This window comes from Tenrec ecaudatus, chromosome 16 (assembly GCF_050624435.1).
Source record: "Tenrec ecaudatus isolate mTenEca1 chromosome 16, mTenEca1.hap1, whole genome shotgun sequence".
Classification (NCBI taxonomy): Eukaryota; Metazoa; Chordata; class Mammalia; order Afrosoricida; family Tenrecidae; genus Tenrec; species Tenrec ecaudatus.
Window position 1 is genome coordinate 50,664,249 of NC_134545.1, and position 19,291 is coordinate 50,683,539.

The window sequence follows — 19,291 nt, forward strand, 5'->3', positions numbered from 1 at the left end:
CCAGCCCCACTCCTTGCACACACAGTGTGAGACTCAGAGAAGCAGGGCTACCTGTTGACAAGGAGGTGCGCAGAGACCAGGGCCTCCCCAAGCAACACTCATGGTTTTACTGGAATGTTTGAAAAATAAAGCACAGAGGTGAACTCAAGATCTTTATTAACTGTAACAGCAACCAATGGTGAGAATGTATTACTTTTTATTTCCGAACACCTGCTGGTTTTGAAAGACAGTTAATAGATGACAGTTCTGCAGGCCTGCCTGGTGTCCCTATTATCCTTGTCCAGCGGGAAGATGGCCGGAGGGCTGAAGGGACAACCATGCAGGGGCGACAGGACATGCTGGCCACCTCTGGTTCCCATGCCAGGGGAGCGGGCCATTGGTAGTACCAAGACAGGGAAGGGCATTTTTTTTACAAAACATCTGTAAGATGCTTCACACAAGACACCTAACCACATGAATGTCCTCTGGGTTCTCCAGCCCCACCCCCCACCCCTGTGGAAGGTTTAGCCCTGGGTCAACAGAGGAAGGAGATGGGCTCCATCTTTCGGTGAAGGAAAGGCACAGGCCCCCAGCTGGTGGTGCTGCAGACACAGCCTCGGGAGCAGGTGGCTCACCCACACGACTCGCCCATTACCACTACACTCTGCAGCCCCCAGACACACATGCCACGGTTTCTAGTAACCATCACCCGTTTCAGGCAGGGTTTCCTTTTTACAGAGGAAGTGGGCACAGCGGGGCCAGACTGGATCCCCAGGCTACATCTGTGGAACCCTCCCAGCTCGAGCGTCCTAGGAATTTTGGTTTTAAAGCACCGGCAAGAGCTCCCTTTGGAATTTCACGGGGCCAAATGATTATCAAGCATTGCAGCATCTGTGTGTCAGCCCACCCCTGCTCGTGGAAGGTGGCAGAGCGGAGTGTCCACCCTGGGACTTTTATGTCATCTATCTGAGGGCTCTACATGACACCCATGACATACAGTGTGGGCTGCCCGGGCTGCAGGCAGAGGCAAAATGAAGAGGAAACCACAGACCAACTGAGCAGGGACTCAAAGGCCTCGTTACATCTAAGCGCTGATCTCTGGTCTTAGCTTTCGGGAGCAACTTAGAGGACAATTAAATTCCAGAGGACAGTTAAAGTGAAGTATTCATTGAAAACATGAATAAGTACCCAGTATTCGTAATAGTTTTTGGCCAAAATGTCTTGAGCTAGCCTTAAGGGAATAGCAGCAGTAACCCAGAAAGCCATCACAGGACCAGGCCATGCCCCTGGAACACAAGCCTTCTAAGCAAGTGAGACCCAACTGGCTCAGAAGCTGACATTTTATTGGAAGCCGAGGTAAAGAACTGAGGGAACTATGTGCCCCCTCGCCCCAAATCCAGGCATAAATTGACTTCACAAAGAAACAATGATTCTCTAAAACAAACACTTCCTCTCCCTCCCTCCCAGATGGCATGGATGGTAGGTGACTGTGCATCACAGGTCAATAAGTAGCTGCCCATATGCAATGTGACCCAGGAAACACGCTGAGAAGGAGTTCTAAACCACACACACGGGCTCTCAGAAGAGCAAGGACCCTGGCTGGTTCCCCACATGCCGAGAAAAGGTGCTGGCCTGCTGCTGCCACCATGCTGAGCCCTGTAACGCAGCTGCTGTGATTCCGAGCAGGCACTCAGTACAGACCGGCTGCCTTCTAGAAGGAAGGGCTCTCTCTCAACAGTGTTTGAACTGAGAAGATAGGGCCCGAGACTTCCAAGGGGCAGGTAAGCCAAGCAGCCAGACAGGTTTTCCAAACGGTCAGTATGCTCAGCTGCTAACCGGAATTCTGGAGGTTTGAAGCCATCCAGAAGCACCACAAAAGAAACGCCAGATCTACTTCGGGGGGGGGGGGGAGGGGGAGAATTAAATAAGACAGCAGAAAATCCGAGGGCAGTTAGTTCTACACTCTGTCACCCACGGGGCTGTTCAAGTCCACACTGACTCCACGGCAACTGGCTTGGTTTTAGTTTGAATCCACCTCAAAAGAAGAACCAAAGAATGTGAAGGCCCTTGAAAGATGAGCGCGTTCCTTCTGAAGAAGTGCCTTAATTAGAGCTGCCTCGGCAGCCAGGCTGCCAGGGGAGTGCACTGTGAAGCAAGCAGAGCTGCAGAAAATGCAGAGCCTGACACTTCTAAAACCAGGGTTGGGAAAGGGTGTTGGAATACACAGCAGACACTCAGTAACATAAGAGCCCGCAGCCTGAACACCTGGTAGCCGGCTCCCAGCCGTGTCTTCAGCCCGAGATTCCCTGCACCTCTTCAGCTCAGAGCAAGAGCCAACCTGACTTAAGCTCTCCCGAGATGACCAAGCAGCTTGACCATGACCACTGGTGAACAAAGCAGAATCCATCCTCGCCAACCTACCAAGTTCCTCTCGGCCCTGCAAGGTTTCATGAAGGCCCCGCTCCTGGACATGCAGGTGGAAGAGCAGCAAGAAATAGCCCCAGTGATGACTGCAAATAAACTTGAAATGAATGGAAGTTCCCCACAAACTGCTGAAGGCTCTTGAATATCTCTCACACGGCTTGTGCCTGTTCATCTTTACAGGTGTAAGCCTTTTGGACAGCAATTACAAGAATCTGTTTGCAAGTGTACCATTCCATGATCCATGTAGTTTTCCATCACCCCTACTCTCCTTTCCCCATTGTCTGTATACTGACCCTAGCAACCACTAATAAACTTTGATATCTATTAAAAAAATAAAATAAAAAAGGAACTGCATGGAAAAGCCTCCCGGAAGCTTTGTGGTGAAGACCATGCTGGCTCTCTTAACAGCACACTTCTGCCAGGAAGCTCTGGACCAAGCACGCACAAGCAGACACTTCTGAGACACGGCTGCTTGGTGAGCTACCCGGCCGGGGTCTCTGTAAGCTGGTGTTTGGAGAGAGCAGGTCCAAGCACTGGCTCTGGTGGGGACCTGACTTCTTATAGCATCATCTGCTTCACTATGAATGACTGTTTTTACCCCAATAACCTAACAACTAATTCACATTTGCTCCCTTTACTTTACAATCCTGATCCCAGTTAAATCGGCTGCGGTGGCTTGGCCCGTAGGATTCAATTCTCTGTCTTTGCCGACCTCTGGTTAAAAGAGGGAGCAAATGCATGGTGAATGAGTCTTAGGGACACTAGGCCTGAGTCTCACAAATCGGTGTCTTTGAACTACTGGTGATTGGCACTTGGACTTCTCACCTCCTGAGTCTCAAGCAGCTGGATTTGGGAAAGGAGAGGGCCTGTCTGCTTTCAGTTTGGCAGCATGGTTTGATTCGTTTTCAGTGGCAAGAGCACTCTCAACAAACTCTGTAAATTCGATGCTCCGGCTCCATGTACAAGGTGGGTGCATGTGGCGTCAGAGGCCACGTCATAAAAGGCACTTCAGCATCCTCCCCTAGGCCCTCTCACTCTGGAGGGTGCCAGCTGCTCTGCCCTGAAGACACATGTGTAGCCCCATGAAAGGCCCACACGGGGGCCATCCTGCCAACAGTCAGAGAACAAGTGAGTGAGCTTGGAAGCAAATCCTCCAGCCCCAACTCATATCCTGACCACAATCTCACGAGACACTCCCTGGAGCTGCTCTCCAACCCGTAACCCCAGAGGCTGTCCCCATACAGCATGTGCTGTTTTAATACTTCAGTGGCCATGTGCTAATACTCTGTTACACAGCGACAACAGCGACGGAAGGAGCACACTCTAGGCCCTGGAAGCGCCTTATTGAGAAAGCTGCCTCTCTGGGCCTGTGCACCTGAGGACATGACCCTTACTTAGGACGGGAGGGAGGGGAGCTGGAGGAACCACATTAAACAGGGAGAACTGGCACACTGCACGTCTCCTGCGGGCACTTGGAGAAAGCCATTTCTTGTTAAACTGGTTTTCCCAACAAGTGCGGGAACAGGGTTTCCCTGTAAAAAGAACATGGAGTGGCCACACCGGAAAAAGGCCAGGATAACCCAAGCTACTAATCATTAGGGCATCTCCTGAAAGGGCCCCTCTGATCTGTGGTGAGCCCTGACACTTGTATTTTACTACAAGCAGGAAAACACGGGGTCTTCGGTTGTAAGTTCGTCTCTTGCCTCATGGAATTATTTTTTCAGTGCTGACTTAGGGCCGTCCAAGGGTCTCCAGCAGTGGCCTCCTTCCTGAGAAGAGCTGCAGCAAGCAGGCAGAAGGCCCTGGGAGAGGACAGGGGGCCTGGCAGCTGCATACAGCTGACCCTCCTGAGAAATCCTACCCACATGTCCTCAACTTGAGCCGCCTGCAGTCCCTGAGCCATCCATCCCTCTGCCCCTCACGGTTCCATCCACTCCCCATTCTTCAGTGAGGAAGTGGCATTCTCACTCGAAGCTATAAAGGCCCAGGAGGACACACCTGTCCGCTCACTGGGAATCACCCCCTGCTGCTAGCTGTGGTCGGGTTCCACGGGATGCCAAGGCTAGGGCGTCAAGAAGGAAGCTTCCTTCCCCAAAAGCCACACTCCCCAGAGAGCACCAGACGACAGTGTGACTTAACCTTTTCCAAGAGTCCACAAAACAAAATTAGGAGTTTAATAGAAACCAGAACTGGAGTACATTAAACAAAGATACTTTTTATGATCATCAGATTGGCATCCCCCAAACACTAAAGATCCATTCAGCTTATTCCTAAGAGATATCAATCTTTACAAAATATTTAAAAAAAGTTTTCAATCTCTGGATGATTCACATTTGGGAGCAGAACACAGCACAAGGGGCCTGAGACGGCATCCCTCGCTCTGCCTAAAGTGTGTTCCAAAGACAACAGCTTGCTTTCTTTGCCAGCGGGCTGGTTTACTCGCACCCTGGGACGGGGTCTCTTAATGAGAGGGTTCAGGACACCGAATCGGGCCAGAAATACCCAAGACGTACTTCACCATCTTCCGAGTAGGGGACAGGTGCACTAGTCAGTCTTCAAGTGGAGACCCTCACCTGTGACTAAGCTGCCACTCAATACCCGCAGGTGGGTGGGGTGGTTCAAGCGAGAAAGCAAAATGGTAAGAGCATGAGGCCTTTCATCAACAACCCACAGCAAGGCAAAATGGGCCGGTTTCACAAAGCACCCACTACACTCTCTAAACATGCACACCCAAACTGGAGGGGCACAGAGCTCACAGGGCCCGGGAGACAAAGAACAGGGACTCGGAACCACGGTCTTCCCCGGGCTCTTCTCACCTCGCCAACACTGGAAGCTGTTTAAGTACAAAGTTGCTGTTCAAAAGTATACTGGAAACATATCTAAAAATAGGTCTGTAGTCATCTCAAAAATAAAAGGTCACCCTCAGATAAGAGTGACAGATACTATCAGATATGAAGACTTGCAGTATCTCTGATACAAACGTGAAGGGGAAAGGCCTGCCAGAGAAAAGGGAAGGAAGGTTAAGAAGAAAGGCGGGCTGTTCGGAGCGCAAAGGGAAGGGAAGGAAACTGGGGAGAACGTGCTCACTAGGGGGCTTCAAAAAATTCATGGGAAAGAGCCTCATCATCTTCTCATTCCATTTGGCCCATGAACTCTATGAAGCCCCGTTGCCCATGTTGATCCGTCCCAGCACCCAACTACAGCAGGCCCACAAAGGGAAACTATTACAATGTGTGTTTCTTTTTTCTGTTTTGTTTGTTTTTTTTAAAAAGAACATTCATATGGTCAATTCTCAAAATAGAAGAAGTAGTGATCTGAGAAAACAAATGTGGCAATGCTAACTGGGCTGCTGGGTCTGGGTGTTCCAAAAGGCCAGCACTCTCCTCAGGGCACCCCAAGTATGACCCGGGGCAGAACTATGGGCGGACCTCCCCAGTAAGTGGAGGCCTCAGTGCCAGCTGCGGTCCCTTGGTGTAGATGGCTCTGGGAGGACAGACTTGCCTGGGTTTCTCTGAGGGAGATCAAGGGACTGCAAGAAACCAGAAGCCGGCAGGGAGGATCAGGTGGGTGGGAGAGAGAGCAGCTGGTCACTGAGGGTCCCCCTCTGACACCATTTCAGACAAATGCACTAAGTTGAGGACAAGGAAGAAGAACACCACAGAGGGGAGTGGGGGGTAGCAGCCACCATACCATGCCTGAGGGCCACAGACCATGACCTGTCCCTAAGGACCTGCAAGTTTAGGTCAAAGAGGAAGCAGCTGATTCTCTCCCCCTAAGGGTCAGACATGTGAACCCGTCACACCCCTGGACCTTCTTCCCAGACTTCCCAGTCAGGTGGCTATTGGTGGGTCCATATTTGACTTAGGACTTTTTGGTTTTTGGTCTCAGCAGAATCCTGACCAGGGAAGCTGGAGTTTGCTGTTTTCTTGTGAGGTGGCGTAGTTCTACAAAAATATGCTAAGGGTCTCCTCCCTGCGAACCTGTCTCACAGGGGAGTGGGCACTGGGAGACAGGGAGAGGAAATGGTCAGAGGAAACTCTTCTTGGCGTCATTTGGCACCGAGGAGGAGGCGACTGCTGGTACCGCTGCTTCCGTCTTTTCAGAGTTGATGCTATTGGCCAAACCAGGGACACGCAGGGCTGCCTTTCTGTTCCGTGCAGAAGGGTCAGATGTCCATTTCAAACTGAGCGTCATCCCCTAGTGAGGACGAAGAACACGGACAGTTTAGCACAAAGGGGAAACAAAAAGAGGAAAAGGCAGAGCAGCCTCAAGTGCCATCACTTCTGATTGGCTGCAGGCGCTGGGTTCATGCTGACGGAGGAACCTTCAGAGCATGAGGTGGGCAGACAAGCTAGACGGAAAAGGATCTCTCAGAGAGAGATCTGGAAGCGGCCAATTCAAAGACACCGAAGCTGACTCGTGGCGATGGAGGCGAAAATGAGACGTTATTCCTTAAGGAGTACCAAGGTTTTTTTGGGTGATGAGACCATTAGGAAATAGTGGTGATGACTGCCAGACATTGTGAGTGCAATCCATGCCACCGGCGTGTACCTGCATACGTAAAGATGGCAGTGTGTATTTGCATACGTACAGATGGCAGCTCCTTGTAGCATACACTTAGAACAATCCTAGCAGCAGCAGCAGCTCCCGGGGAGCGCTCTGCCACCTATCATGTCGGCATAACTCTGCCCACAGCTTTGAACTTTGGCCCTGCTCTGAATCATCACTGTGTCCATTAGAAGCCACTGGGAATTTGAGGAAACAGAATGTAAATTTCAGTACCACACCATCCAAATCCAACCAACCGCCACTAAGTTGATTCCACCTCACAGGGTCCTAGAGAACAGAGCAGAACTGCTTCTTGGGGTTTCCATATGGGAAATCCCCAGGGAACCAGATTGCCGCGATTGTCTCCAGAGGAGTGGCTGACGCACTGGAACTGCCCAAAGCTCAAGCACGAGGCCACCAGATAAAGGCCCAGCTTAATTCAGGAGCTAATCGTTCCCACCTCGCTGCTCAGCTCCGCCGGGAGCCCTGGTGCCACAGTGGCTATGCATTTGGCCGTCAGCCAAGGTCACCAGTCCCTCTGCGGGAGAAAGGCAAGGCTTTCTACTCCTGTAAAGTGTTACCGTCTCGAAATCCCACAGGGACAAGTCTACCCTCTCCTAGAAAGAAGGTCTCTATGAGGTGGAACCAACCTGGATTTCTTCCTCTCTTCTTTTCCCCACTCTAGGGGAGAAAGAAGGGGCCTTCTGCATTGTAAAGGTTTAGTCTTGGGGAAAAAGGCAGTCCTGTGAGAACTGACGGTGGCAGTGAGGCTTTTTGTTGGTTTGTGCCACAGAGATAAAGATGATGGTCACTCAGTGCACGTGCATAATGCTTATTCAGGCACTTGTGGAAAATGGGGGAAACAAACCACATGATTTGCCCCAGACCATAAAAAGGACACTGTTCTGATCACAAACAAGGTCTACTTGCTGAAGGATGGAGACAGGAATGTTACAAAACTGACTTTTGTTTGTTTTTGGCGTGTTTTACTCCAAGTCCAATAAAGTCTAGGTTAAGCAGTCCTTAAAGTATGGTCCCAGGAGTAACCTTTGGGGTTTCCCATTCCCTCATTTTAGATCCCCTCTACCTACCACCAAACAGACACTGGATAATGATTGAGAGCTTGGTCTCCAATTAGCACCGAAGGGGCTGTGAAGAACCTGTGAGACATTCCTTCACCTGGCCATCGTTGTAACCGAAGCATCAACACTGTCCAATCTACGATAGGCTGACATTCAAATGACCAGGGGCCCCGACGCCAGCATTCTCTTACCAACTGCATGCTTCCTGTCATGACTGTTCAAGTTGTTCAAGTTGTTCACTTCTACTTTGGAGTCTTCAATTAAGGTGCTAGGGCTAGTGACTCCTGGAATATTGGGCAGATGGCAGGGCGGGGTCTGAGCCATGGGAGAATTGCGACGATCCAACAGAAACTTTCGATCATAAATGATTCGAGTTCCTGGAAAACAGGGTTGCAAAGAGTTTGAGACAAGTTCAGGTGCTGTTAACATAACTGAGAGCTAGGAGGGTCTCCTGTCGATCCCATCTAACCCTAGCCCTTAAGGAATGTACTCCCCGCTCTAATGAAAACTTCTACTCATCCTACAAGACATCGCTCCAACATCACTTCCTTTATAAGGACTCTGTAAGCCCCCATCACCCACCCCACACCCACGCTCAAGACACATCACTAATAGGGCCCCTCCCACCACACTTGAAGTCATCAGTTTCTCTTTCTGCCTTCATCGCATGGGTGCTCCTTACGCCAGGCCTCTGTCTTTAAGTAAATTGGGGAGTGGGAAGTTTTTAAATCAAGGAATAAATATGTGACAAAATCATCACTAGATGGAGAGCTACCTTTAGTTAAAGGCTTTCCAAGGCAGCACCGAGACCAACCTTCTTCCAGAAAGATCTAAGGGAGAAACTGGCCGGCCATCGACTCCCTTCAACACAATCTGCTAACCTATAAATCCTGCCGGGTTTTAGCAACAACGGTTCTGATTATCGGTAACTGTTTAACCTGAGAACACCCACTGCAGCCTACCCCCTGTCATGGTCTTCCCAGGATACTAATGGTGAGAACCACATGACAGTTTAGATCTGCCGGAGCCTAGCCAAGGAGTGCTGGTGGCACAGTGAAATCAACAAAGCCAGATTGCTAACCACAAGGCCATTGGTTCAAAACCCACCAGCCAGCCCTTGCTCTGTAGGAAAAAAATGAGGCTGTCTGCTTCTGAACAGTGAGAGTCTTCAGAAAGCCTACACAGGAGCACTATGTGTTAGAATGGACTGGCTTTAAGACTCTAGCTAGCTCATGAAGGACCATGGTGGACGCAGAAAACCTGCAAACACTAGGGAGTGCTCCTGGGTCGCTAAAGAGGGACAAATACGTCTCTCAAATCGTTGGTGCCCAATGTCCAGCCAGGGCAGGGGTAGGGTGGGGTGGGGTCTGTCCTTTCCTCAGCAGGCTCGAGATGGACTTCATTGTGTCCCTGTTCATGTGTTTTTTCAAAGCATGGCAAAGGTTCAGGTGAACAACGCAGTGGTGCTGGATAACTCTTCTCTCTACGACCCCTTCCAGTTCAAGATCACCTTTGAATGCACTGAGGATTGACCTGCCTGAAGACTTGGAATGGAAAATTCCCTCCTCGGGCTCTGCAGGGGTGAAGAACACCATCAAGTTTTGGACTGCTTTAGTGGGACCCGTGCGTGCCGGGAGGCATATGCTTGCGTTTCAGGCTGGTGCACCTAGCCCAGGACTCCTTCCAGACTCAGTAAGTGTGACACAGTTGTGTTAATCACACACACCTATTGAGGTTAAGAATGTATTAGAATTGGCTATCATGTAAATACTGAACAGAATTAAGAGAAGATTCACCAAAACCAGACTTTTCCAGGCCCCAAAGGTACATTCTGACACCTAATTCCAGGGTCACAAGATTGCACATTAACTGGGAAGAGAAGATAATACAGAAAGACTGGAAGATGCAGAGAGCAGGTACCCAAATCTACAGTCCCTTCTCTCAATAGACGCCTTGCCTTCAGCATCACAAGAGGGTCCACTCAGGGTCCCACATGAACTGCCTGTGACCACCTGCCTCCCTTTCAGTCCAACGTAAGCTACGAAAACAGAACTAGTCCCTGAAATCCCTTGAATACATAGTCAAGACACAACATGAAGAATTTGTTTAAAAAGTGTCCTGTAGAAAGTTTATTTAAAAACGAGTATTTGAACAAATTGTGGAATATAAATACAACTATTTTTAAGTTAAAAAAAGAGAGAAAGAATGTATTGGGGGATCACTTAGAGATGTCTGCCAAAAGAGGTGGTAGTCAGAGCCCGGCTCACTGGGCACCCTCCGTAAATAAAGTGCAAGTACGCCGCTCAGACGGCTTGGCTCCAGAAGAAAAACCTGCACCATGGGCTTAGGCATCCAAGTGAAAGAAATGTTCTAACGACAAGAAAACCTCAGAAGCACCATAGGTTTGGTTCCAGAACACTGCAATAAGTTGAGACAGACTTTGTGTTGCTGTCGCTTCTGAGTGCAGATGAAAGCTAATGTTTATATAGTCTATCAGGTTTACAACAGGATGAGAATGTTTGACAGTTGCTTTCTGTTTTCAGTATTTTCTGCTTTCTTTTCTATTGTGATTTTTCTCTCTTGTCTTTTCTATTGTGATTTTTCTCTCTTGTCTAGTCGTGGCTGTTGGGTTTGGGTTTGTTTGCTGCTTTCCTCCTGTTTGTGTTTTGTATTACCTTCTGTGTCTGAAATCCAGGGGAGATAAATCCAGAGAGACAGTAACTGGGTGAAGAATTACCTGGAGGCACTGCAGGGCGGGTTGGGGGGAAATAGGGAGGCATTTCTGAAACTGATAGTGGTGATGACTGCAAAACGCTTAACATGACTGAACAATTAAACTTATGATATGTGAAGTATATGCCAATAAAAAGTAATCAAAGAAAAAGTTTGAAGTATTGTGAAAATTACCAAAATGTGACATGGAGACCCAAAGTGAGTACATACATTGGGGGAAATGGCGCCAACAGCCTTGTCACAAACCTTCGGTTTGTACAACATGCAGGACCTGTGAGATGCAACCCAATACAGTCTGCCGGGACAGAAACCTGAGTACAAGGCTACTCCGCTTGAAGTGGTCGAGCATAAATACTGCATGCTTGTAAAGTGCTTTATATGTACCTTCTCAAGTGTGTGTGTGTGTGCGTTTAACCACAAAACTCTGGTCATGTTATGACCAGGGTAGTTGGACTCAGACATACTTCCTCAAGCAACATGATGGCTCTATCCCAGGCCCAGAATAATAGAACAGCTGACAATTCTTTTTGAAATATGAGGGAGCAAGTGGGGGCAAAGCCAGACAAGAGAACTGTGAACTCTAGAATCTTCCCAAACAAAGGAAAAGACTTAATCTAAATAAGTAAGCATTGTTTCAGGGTACAAAACTGACCCCAATCTACAATATAATTTAAGGGCAACATTTATTAAGTCCTAAAAGACACAAAGAGACAGACATAGCATCTGAATGAAGGCAGTCATTAATTAGCAATGAGGTCATAATAGTGTCCTAGGAGAAACTGTCACATGGCTGGTGGTAGATCAATACATCACAGTTACAGGTGGGGCCACAGATATGACCATGACTGGGAAACTTACATTACGTTAAATAGAAAAGCTTGCAAGATTGGTCCAGGCCATCTAAGTGAGGCATCAACTAAGTCCACATAGAAGCATACCAGCTGGTGTGAGCCAAGATTCTGAACACCCAGTTCACAGAAGGCTACAGATGACAGTGGAAACCCCAAATCCATTTGTAGGGTCCAGACATGGAGTAAGCCTCTGATAAATTCCCTACCAAAGCCCAGGGGTGTGAATAGGCGTGCTACAAGACAGGGTACTGTAAAGTCTACTATGGCAAAAGTAGTTGGGTTAAAATGTAACATCATCGTTTGATCTCCTTTTGGACCCATTTTAAAATTTGTTCCAATTTTTAATATTTTTTTATTGAGAGTGCTCCCTTTGATCACGGTTATTTTTGTTTGCTTCTTGCTGTTGTTTTGCAAGCTCTTGTATATATAAGATCCAGGATATGTAAAGCTATAGCAACAGTAACTGGAAAAATAGCTACCCAGGGACATCGGAGAGGTTGCGATAAGTAAGGAGCCAACAATAGCTACGAGAAACTAGAAAATGTTCTAAAAGGGATTGTGCTGACTGCACACCTCTCTGTTATCTGACTGAGCTGCTGAACCATGTGTGAACTATATCCCAATAAGTAAATACAACACACCTACACCGAATCAATCACACTTCAAATATCAGAGGTAATTTCTTCCTATCAAACATCCATCCACTGTTCAAATTTCCTTAAGTGGCTCAAAAATGTTTAAAAAAATTTGTCCAAAGAAAAATCTAAGCAAAGGCAATAAAAGAAGCCAGATTGGTATTCGGACCAAAACAGTCAGGGCATGACTAAGAGATGACTCCCACCCCCACTACTGTCCATCTCCAAGGCCAGACTCAGGCAAGCCCCTAAGAGAGACTGCCCTCCCAGAGCTGGCTGGAGAAGGGTAGAGGAAAATTTGCTTTCTAATGCACTCTGCCTGAGGGCGAGATTCCCCACATCATTTGTTAATGAGCAGAAGGAATTCAAAGGAAGCTTAATCTACTTGAGGACTCTGCAAATGGTTTTCCACAGCCTTTGACAAACTTGTTGCTCAAAATTTAAAACTGAATACAATATTAAACTGAATAATTAGGAAATGCATTTAAAATCCAATTTTATTTGCACAAGTGCTAGTAAATAACTTCCTGTGGCTCAGGTAAAAAAATAGTCAAACTGTTCCTCCTAAGTTTTGAGAAAATGGCCAACACCTCCTGGACACCTCCTCATGTAACTACAATTAGGGAGTATGCATGGATAAGTGTAGTGTTACTAACCACAGGGTCAGTGGTTCAAATCCACCAGCTGCTCCACAGGACAAAGTTGAGGCTACTGCTTTCATAAAGATTCACAGCTTCAGAACTGACTCCACAGCAGTGGATCTGGGTTTGAGTGGATTATGAACTGGGAGATATATTATCTAGATAATACTGCAACGTCCGGCAGTAGCAGAAAAGAATGGAAACTGATCCAGGATGTCCTCAATGGGCCTTAGCACATGAACACATTTCTTATTCTTCTTTTAAAAAATTTTTTTGAACACATTTCGAAACAAATCGTTCAAGGCTTTTAAACCAACCCCAAAGGAAAATGAATTTCTTTCTGACTATTGATTTCTGTGGTAATGCCACACACAAAGATGCGTGGATTTAGGAAGTGAAAATGAAATACCAGGCTCTCCGTCTCTCTGTAACATCGGGTAATCATTGGACTGCAAACTGCAAGGTACTCCCAGCCAATGCGCTACCCAGGGAGGAGATGAGGCTGTCGGCTCCCATGCAGAACCTGTACAGAGTTGCTATGAGCTGGAATCGAGTGGATGGCAGTGCATTTGGTTTTAATTCTTCTATTTCTGTTTCTGTGACAGAGACACAGTTTTGAAAATTGCGGGGATTGGTTATGTGACACAATCTAAAAGATGTTTTCAGGATGGTATATGGGGCATCACAAAATACTGGTAATAAAAAGGCTGATTGAATCTGAGCAGAAAAGTTGAAGAACAGCTAGAAAAGTTATGAACCATTTGTTTCTAATTTAAGGACGCCACATTACAGAATATTTTAAATATAATTTGAGTACAATAAAAGTAGAAACTGATCTCCAACTTCCTTCCTTGCTTAAAAATAAGAACAACAGTAACAACTCAAATCGGTTTCTGGAAATTATGAGTAAGTCAGTCTAGCTTACAAAAAGAAAATATATCCTGAATGATCTGATGGGAAATTTTCTAGTGTAGATATAAAACTTTCTACCACCTTCAATAGAAAGCAATGCAGCCATTTCTCTATGAATGGGGTCATTACTATTAAAAAAATGTATTGCACTCTGGTGTGTCCTAAAATGCCCCAGGGCGTGTTCAGTGCATGCTATCTTTTCCTTATTGTCTAGTGCAGACAGGAAGTTGCCTTTCCCATCACCTCCTCCTCCTCCTGTCACTCTGAGTGCTACCTTTTTCCAGGAACACACCCACCCTTTACCCCCATTCTAACGTTATGCTTTTAACCCGTTGGGCAGGGAAATCATGCATCTGCTCACTAGGACTTTGTGTACAGTTGTATTGGCACATAAACCACATAGCATATCATTCCATCATATCACCGTACCAAGAATCATCACCACAATCAATTTTAAAATGTTAGTTATCATGATTAAATCGTCTTTAAAAGGAGCTGTACAATCCCATTCCGTTCTAGAGCTCCCTTCCCCTCCTGCCTTCATTGTTTACTCCTAAAATCCCGGACCCTCCCCATCATGCACCCCACCCCTGTCTCCTACAAACCCTTGTATCAGTTATTGTCTCTATGCATCTAACTCCTTCTGTGCTTCACAAACTGGGAAACCAACAGAAACAATAAACAAAATCAATATAAAGATAAAAACACAAACAATGAGTAAGAAAGCAAACACCATCATCAATATTTAAAAAGCCAGGGAAGAGATTTTTGTTATGGAACAAGCAAGAGATCCTTGCACCTAGAACAAATTCAGGTTGCGTCTAGAGGGAGGGCAAATGACTATGCACCAAGTTTAATCCAGCCTAATCAGGATTTAAGTGATCTGTTTGATAGTAAGGCTGTTCTGAACTTTGCCTGTGGCTAGAGGCTTAATCTGACTAGCTACTCAGCAGATGGGTTTTGGGCTCCAGAAGCAAACTTTCTAGGCTGATACATATAAAATAGCAACGTAAGCATTAAAAAGGTGGCGTAATAGTTCATTGTTGGGCTGCTAACCACAAGCAAGGTGAGCAGTTCGAAACTACCAGCCCTTCTAGGAGAAAGACTGGCCTACTACTCCTGTTAGCTGTAACAATCTTGAAAACTCAGAAGGACAGTTCCACCCTGTCCTACTGGGTCATTATGAATCGGCGTTCAATCAATAGCAGTGTTTTAAGTTACATGCATTAAAAGAAGATTGAGTCAATTGTGAAATAGGTAGAATGTGGGTACTGAAACAAACAGAAACCCCACTATGGCTTTGAGGAGCTGATAAAATACATTTGGTTCTGCAGCTTCGTTGAGATACAATTTAAATGCAATTAAGTGTACAATTCAACAGATTTTCATATACTCATAGAATTGTATTCCACCACAACTGTCACCACCCCCCAAAAAAACCCACTTCATCAGCACTCCCTTCCTCACCACCCCCCAAGAGTTCCACCCCTATGCAAACACTAATCAATCTGCTTTGTCTTTCTAGATTTGCTTGCTTGGAATAGCTCATAAAAACAGTCATGCAGTATGTGGCCTTTGTAATGGCGTCTTTCATTCGGCATGTTTTCAAAGTTCATCCATGTTGCAATATCTATCAATGTGTACTTTTATTGCCAAATAAAATACTCATCGTATCATCCATTATCAGTACCTGCGCATCTGAAGATGTTGGAGAAGAATTCTTCCCAGTGTAAGGGTAACAAAGTCTTATACCTCATTTAAAAATATTTTTCTGGACAAGAAAACTAGAAATGTACCAGCATCTTCCTTGCCTTGAAAAACAAGGGCTTCAAAAAAAAAAAAAAAAGAAAAACAAGGGCTTCAGTGACAACTCAAAAGGACACCTGGGAATTGAGACCCTTCACAGTGGACTGCTCAGTTTTGCCAATCCTGAGGTTAGAAGGGGGACCTCACTACCTCCAAGAAGAGCCAGAAGAGAGGGTGTCTTTTGGACACAAGGTCCCCGTGCTGAGAACATCCTACCCACAGGAGATGGAGTTATAATACGGGACATGGCAAGCATGATGGAGTGCCTACGAGAGAGCAATGGAGGTCGGAGCACCAGTGTGAGGTTCTGAAGCAACATGGGGCTACAGTGGGTATGCAGACCCGCAGAGCAAGAGAGCTGCCTGTCTTCCAGCAGGTGGCCAGAACGAGGTGCCTCCTGGAGCTGGTGGGTGGGGCTAAAGAGTTCTCCCACTGGCCTGAACAAAAGCACAGGCCAGACCCCCAGCCACAGCCAAGGAGTGCTGAGGAAGAACTGTGTCCTAAGTTATTTTCTTTTTGAAGCCCACAATTGTGAATGTGGTCTGAGTGCAACAAGGGACCAGGCCCAGGAGAGAAGCAGAGGGCCACAGGAGAAATGGCTGCAATCAGAAATGGCAAACAGGCTGAAGAGTGGAGGTGTATCTGACCTTCACCTCACAGGAACCAGTCTTGGGTTGATGCTGATTGACCCTGGTCCTTCTACCTTGCCACCACTTAGCCAACCTCTGTGATAACACTGCTTCCAAAATTAGAAGTATCCATTCATGCAAATAGGGAACTCAGAATAAGAAACATTAAGCTGCCCAAGTTGTACAGCTTTAATAAGCTGGAAAGAAAGCCCCAACAGGCCAAAGCGGGCCTCCACCTCATCCAGTTGTGTTCCAAACAGAAAGGGAAAAGATGGGGCCAAACAGGCTTTCCTCACAGGACTCTCCAAGGAGAACATCTTTGTCAGAAAGCCCCCGCCAGGCTTTCTGCAACATCTCATTTTGCCCAGACCACCATCAGGACACCAGACCAAACCCTGAGGAAATCCTGGCTGGCTTCCAGGAGGAGTCACAGGGCATGAAGGTCAGTGAAGAAGGGTTGCCACTAAGGTTCCAGTTCATACATGCCCAAACCCCACTGCTACGGAGCCTACGCCAGCTCACAGGGACTCCGGAGAGGGTGGGTTTTCAAGGCTGCAAATCTCTGCAGAAGCAGATAGTCTCACCGGTCTTCCACAGGGTAGGTGGTGGGTCTGAAGCACGCATCTTCAAGGTTAGCAACCCAACACCTAGCCCAGAGGGCCACCAGGACTCCTTAGTTGGATACCACACGACATGTCTTTGAATTCAGTGAGTAACTAGCTCCAGACAAGATCTCTCAGTAATACACATCTTAGTCTCATTAACAAACAAAAACCCCAGGGCTAGCAAGTCAACCCGACTCCTATACAGGGTTTCTAAGGCTGTAAATCTTGACCGGAGCAGCGAGCCTCTTCAATGCTTACCCGACAGCACCACCAGAGCCTTAGTTTCTTTGGGGTGCCTTAAAAAAAGGGAGGCAGGGCGCACAACCAAAAGTGGCTTCTGGGGGAACTCTCCTGGGCCAGTTAAACACAAGGTGGTTCAGTCAGCTCTGAAGGTTCTACAGACAACCTTTTGGGATTCCAAAGGAATAAGGTTGGTAAGATTTTCTCAAAGGACACAGGATGATCACGGGGTTTATTATGAAGTAGTCTTACAAAAAACATTGGTAAGATAAAGGACAAGAAAGTGACCCCGACCAATCTCTCTCCCATCCCAACAATTCACCTGCTCATTTTTGAGGGAACTAAAGGCTATTCTACAAGAATGTCCTTTGGAGACCTCACCTTAAAGTCCCTCTCTTGCCCCTTCTGACCTCTTTTTGTTCTCCAAACTCAGAGAACATTTCAGAGGACAGGATTTGGGTCCCTAGAGAATGCCCAAACTGCTGCTTTGAAATGGTGGGAAAGAGAGCACAGCATCCTTGAAGGAAGGGTTTAGAGCAGCGGTTCTCATCTTCTGGGTCGCGACCCTTTTGGGGGCCGAATGACCCTTTCACAGGGGTCACCCAATTCATAACAGTAGCAAAATTACAGTTATGAAGTAGCAACAAAAATAATTTTATGGTGGGGGGTCACCACAACATGAGGAACTGTATTAAAGGGTCACCGTATAGGAAGGTTGAGAACCACTGGTTCAGAGGGATGGAAATACCATTTTCAGAGCCCTAGTGGATATGTCAAGAAACAACAGCCTTATATTTTGATACTTTTGTTTCATAAAGCTTACTACGACTCTGTAAGAGTAATTGTTAACTTATCTTCGTATGTTCTAGAGCTTTAGCACAGGGGAAAATAATGAAGGAGCTGTATTAGCATTACAGAATGGCTGCTGGGCAGGAAATCAACAGTGCTGGCCACGACGGTTTCTATCTAAAGCTAATACATACAACAGGCACATTACTTGCCAAAGTGAGATGAAAAATTATGTCAGGAGGTAGAAGTATATATGCTGGATAAAGATATATAGTAACTAAATTCTCATCCTTCAAGGAAAAAAACTGCTGTTACTGGAAACCTAGAAATAGCATAAAATCATGTTATCTACATAGTCACAGGAAAACACTAAAGGAAATAGCTTTAAAAATTTTTAATGGTTTCTCTGGGAAGAGGAAATGGAGATGAAAAGGAATGGGGCATGGGAACACATATGGCTCTTAAGTCTTTGCCTACTATCACTATAGGTCTTTAAACCGCTGCTATTCCAAGTCTGTACATAAACAAACGCTTAACAAGGCTAAAGAGGTCATGGCAAAGGCCTTGTAAATATAAAAACAAACATGAGCTCAACATTGCTAAGGCAGCAAGCTTGCTGTAAGAAACAAGGCAATCTCAATCTTCTAGTAAGGATTCTCGGGGGGGGGGGGGGGGGGGGGTTGAGGAGGTGATTCCAGGAACTCAAGGGGAAAGGGAATTTTGAGAATGATGAGGGCAACGACTGTATAGGTGTGCTTTACACAATTGATTGTAAATGGATTGTGATAAGAGTTGTATGAGCCCCAATAAAATGATTGGGGGAAAAAAGAATTCTCAGAGAATGACAGGGTCAGCAGAAGAAAGGATAATCATCATGCTGTCATATATAAGGTTCCCCGGTCCCAGCAGTCAGTGCTTCCAGCACAATGGGGGAGTCCTTCACTCTCCTCTATAATGTCAAACAGAAGACATTAAGTGACAACACAGGAGGGACCAATGAAGAAACTGGATTTTCCTACTTTTCATCCTTTCAACTCGGGAAGGCAATGAAAAAGTCTCTATCTAACCAACTAGATTAGGGAACATCTGTAAACACTGCAGTTTTGAACATTTATTCTTCGTGGAAGCTCTGGATACAGGGCCGTCCTCCTAAAAAGCTCCAAGGCCAGAAAACGCAGAGAAAACTGAATGCTGAACCAAGCCCCTTCCGGGAGGTAGATGTTGGCAAAGCCACATTCACTCCGATTTGGACAGCACAGCAGCACAACTGGAGGCTCAGAGCTTTAGAACTCAGTATGTTTAAATTGTAAGGGCACAGGGAAGACAAGCAAGGCCTGTGGAAAGCCAACCCACATTGATGAGCTCCAGTCTCAATAGTTAGGAGCACCGATTCCTAAGATATTAATGTATGTCACAG

General features: G+C 46.6%; 1 protein-coding gene and 1 pseudogene across 1 annotated transcript in view; one reads left to right on the plus strand and one right to left on the minus strand.

Annotated features, from left to right (window-relative positions):
• Positions 1-139: 139 nt before the first annotated feature.
• EIF4EBP2 (eukaryotic translation initiation factor 4E binding protein 2) overlaps positions 140-19,291 on the minus strand; it is a 28,713-nt gene continuing 9,561 nt past the window's right edge. The window contains exons 2-3 of the mRNA XM_075534346.1: positions 8,225-8,410; positions 140-6,600 (exon numbers count right to left, since the gene is read on the minus strand). Of these exons, the coding sequence (XP_075390461.1) occupies positions 6,569-6,600; positions 8,225-8,410 (218 nt within the window). The 3' untranslated portion in view covers positions 140-6,568. The remainder of the gene's footprint in view (positions 6,601-8,224; positions 8,411-19,291) is intronic.
• LOC142429534 (histone chaperone ASF1 pseudogene) lies at positions 9,467-10,070 on the plus strand (annotated as a pseudogene).